Here is a 2,877-nt window from a genome sequence, read left to right as displayed (position 1 = left end):
GGACACCAGAACTGTACACAATACTCCAAGGCCAGTCCTACTATAAAATCTTTCCCAAGTTGCAAAAGGCAGTTTGGACTTGTACTGTTTCTCAAGGCATTTCCATGACGGGTGCAGCCAGGTTGTTCATTATGTAGTTCTTCAGTCTCAGTGACTGACTGCATGGCGGCCAGGTCTCATCCCTCCTCTGCCTGGAAGCCCAAGCCCTGGCATCTCTCCAGGCTAAGCTTTGATCTTTGTGCAGTGGCAGTTATTTTTATATTAGTGAACCTGGAAGGCTTTCAGAGGCACCTAGCAGCCGCCACCTCCTCAGTCTGCTACTTAAAACTAATGGCTTCAGGTAATGCCTTTGATCACCTTTTACATCCTGCCGGCACATGGTTTAATGCAGGCTACAAAATACACCCTGATGGAGAGATTACAGCTCTTTTGGGTTCACATGGAAGCTAACTTAGAGGATTTTCTTGAGCGTGGAAGATAAGAATCAACAAATATAGTGCCTTATCCCTGCATGGAATCTTATTATCTTAAAATTCTGAAGACTATATAGCTCCTGCTTCGTTTTGGTTGTGTGCCACAGGGACCTATGTTTTTGAAGATGCAAAAAGAACTAACAAGATCTAATTGCCTCCCTACAGCCACACACCCCTTAGAATGACCATAAAAGCTGTGAATCACATGTAAGATGAACCACTACAAAACTGAGCCAAGCATCAGCCCCAGAAATCCCTGAATAGAAGAAAAGGTCTATGCCAGGCCACACAGCAGTGGATACAAGATAAAAAAAAGGAAGTACAAGGGAAGATAAAATGTGTTGTGAGTTGTCCTGGCAGTGTGGGAAAGTGAACACAAGGCATTAGCATGTGGGACTGAATGGCATGTCTTGGTCTCATTTTTTACTCCCTTAGCTCATTCAGTTACCAAACACAGGCCTCTTGTGCTGCACAAAATGCATTAGTATGTCCTGCCTTGCCTCCAGCTGCAGGGCTCTAAGAGGACCTGTGGCTCACCTGCAGCACAGGTCTCGGGGCATCTGTCATAGGAGGAAATACCTACACTTAACAAAGGAATCCCACCCAATCTATCACGTTTTCTTCACCCCAAGAAGGATAAATGGACCAAAAAGTTTGGAACTTCCTGACTTTTCTATTTTGATCAACATCAAAGCACACGGCTTTGATGTCAGTTCAGCCACTGCAAAGCCCAAGTTCCTTACACCTGCAGATTCTGGGGAAGTTGTGTAAATACTAACGCCTGAAGAGTCCTGTTGTGCAAAGCCAAGGCCTCACTCAGGTAGATGGCTCCATCATCTTCTATTCGGTTTGCAGTAAGATCTAGGATTTGCAGGGTTTGGTTCCATTTTAGTAGTTTTCCCAAAAATTTTACACCATCACTGGTTATTTTATTACTGAAAGAGAGAGATGCACACGTTTTTTAAAAAAAAAAAAAAAAAAAAAAAAAAAGGTGCTAAGAAAATGAGTTTCTAATGTTAGTCAGGGCTATGTCACTTAATGACTCTTACCAGGCAAGATCAAGGTATCTTAGGCTGGAGTTTTCATACAACGCCTCACACAGTCGCTCCACGCCAAAGTTTTTCATTTCATGCTTGCACAAGTGTAGTTCCAGAAGAAAAGAGTTATTTTTCAACATCAGAGCTAGATGAACTGTGGTCTCTTCCTAAGAACATACACTGAGTTTTATTAAGCTGTACTTTAGGAAAAAATATGGTCTTGTTTCAGTAAAAGGGAGATGCACAACTATCAGAATGATTTCATAGAACCATTACATGGTTTGGTTTGGAAAGGACCTTAAAGCTCATCTAGTTCCACCCTCTTGCCAGGGGCAGGGACACCTTCCACTACAACAGGTTTTTCCAAGTTCTGTCCAACCTGGCCTTGAACACTGCCAGGGATGGGGCAGCCACAGCTTCTCTGGGCAGCCTGTGCCAGTGTCTCACCACCCTCATAGGGAAGAACTTCCTCCCAATATCTAAATCTCCCCTCTGTCAGTTTAAAACCAGTCCCCATTGTCCTATTCTTATATGCCCTTGTAAAAAGCCCCTCTTCAGATTTCTTTCTAGGCCCCCTTTAGGTACTGGAAGGCTGCTGAGCTTTCTCTTCTCTGAACAAGCCCAACTCTCTCAGCCTGTCAATTTGATCATCAATAATGTTCTATTGTTTTAGTGTATTGTATTAAAAATAGCTGGGAACATATTAGGATTATACTGAAATAAATAAATAAAATACTAGAAAGATATGTGCACATCGATAGTACTATGTACATCCCTGCAGATACCAAAAGCATCAGTGGTTGAATCATTATGTCTAATTATTTTTCCTCCCAGTCATTGCTCTTAAACTGAATGCTTGAGTAAGTCTTCACTAACATTACAACTACTTTGTTATGATGCTATTCTATTATTTCATCAAAAGAAATAGGATTGCTACAGGAAAAAAAGTACCTTCTGTCATTGTAAGACTAAGTTCATTTTGAAGTAGTTGTGTTTTGTTAAGAAAATAATGAGTAAATACTGAGAGTCAAAAATGAGGGAATAACCCAGAGGCCTCAGAAAATTACAGAGTTGAATGTAGGAACAGTGGCAAGTAGAATCTCCCACAGATATAGACCATGCCCTTACTGGCCTAGGTTTTCAATAGCAGTATTTTAAACTGACTTCTAAAACTGGGGTTAGGTAGATCAAGCCCTGTCTTAGTAGAAAAGAAACAACTAAAATCTGGTTGAACTGTGGGAATTTAGGAAGATCTGGCCTTCACAACAATTTAATTTTATTATCCTGCCATCAGGAGAATACTGTCCATAATGCAGACACCTGAAAACTGCTGCCAGTCTGGTGAAACCACCACCACAAGCAGCTCT

General features: G+C 41.5%; 1 protein-coding gene across 1 annotated transcript in view; it reads right to left on the bottom strand.

Moving 5' to 3' along the window:
• Positions 1-1,212: 1,212 nt before the first annotated feature.
• The window catches only part of LRRC34 (leucine rich repeat containing 34), a 7,862-nt gene continuing 6,197 nt past the window's right edge, over positions 1,213-2,877 (bottom strand). Inside the window, exons 7-8 of the mRNA XM_010021098.1 lie at positions 1,523-1,677; positions 1,213-1,408 (exon numbers count right to left, since the gene is read on the bottom strand). Coding sequence (XP_010019400.1) covers positions 1,213-1,408; positions 1,523-1,677 — 351 coding nt within the window. The remainder of the gene's footprint in view (positions 1,409-1,522; positions 1,678-2,877) is intronic.

This window comes from Nestor notabilis, unplaced genomic scaffold (genome assembly GCF_000696875.1).
Source record: "Nestor notabilis isolate BGI_N333 unplaced genomic scaffold, ASM69687v1 scaffold23908, whole genome shotgun sequence".
NCBI lineage: Eukaryota > Metazoa > Chordata > Aves > Psittaciformes > Psittacidae > Nestor > Nestor notabilis.
Note: the sequence above shows the minus strand (reverse complement) of the source record. Positions and strands in the feature narration are given on the sequence as shown.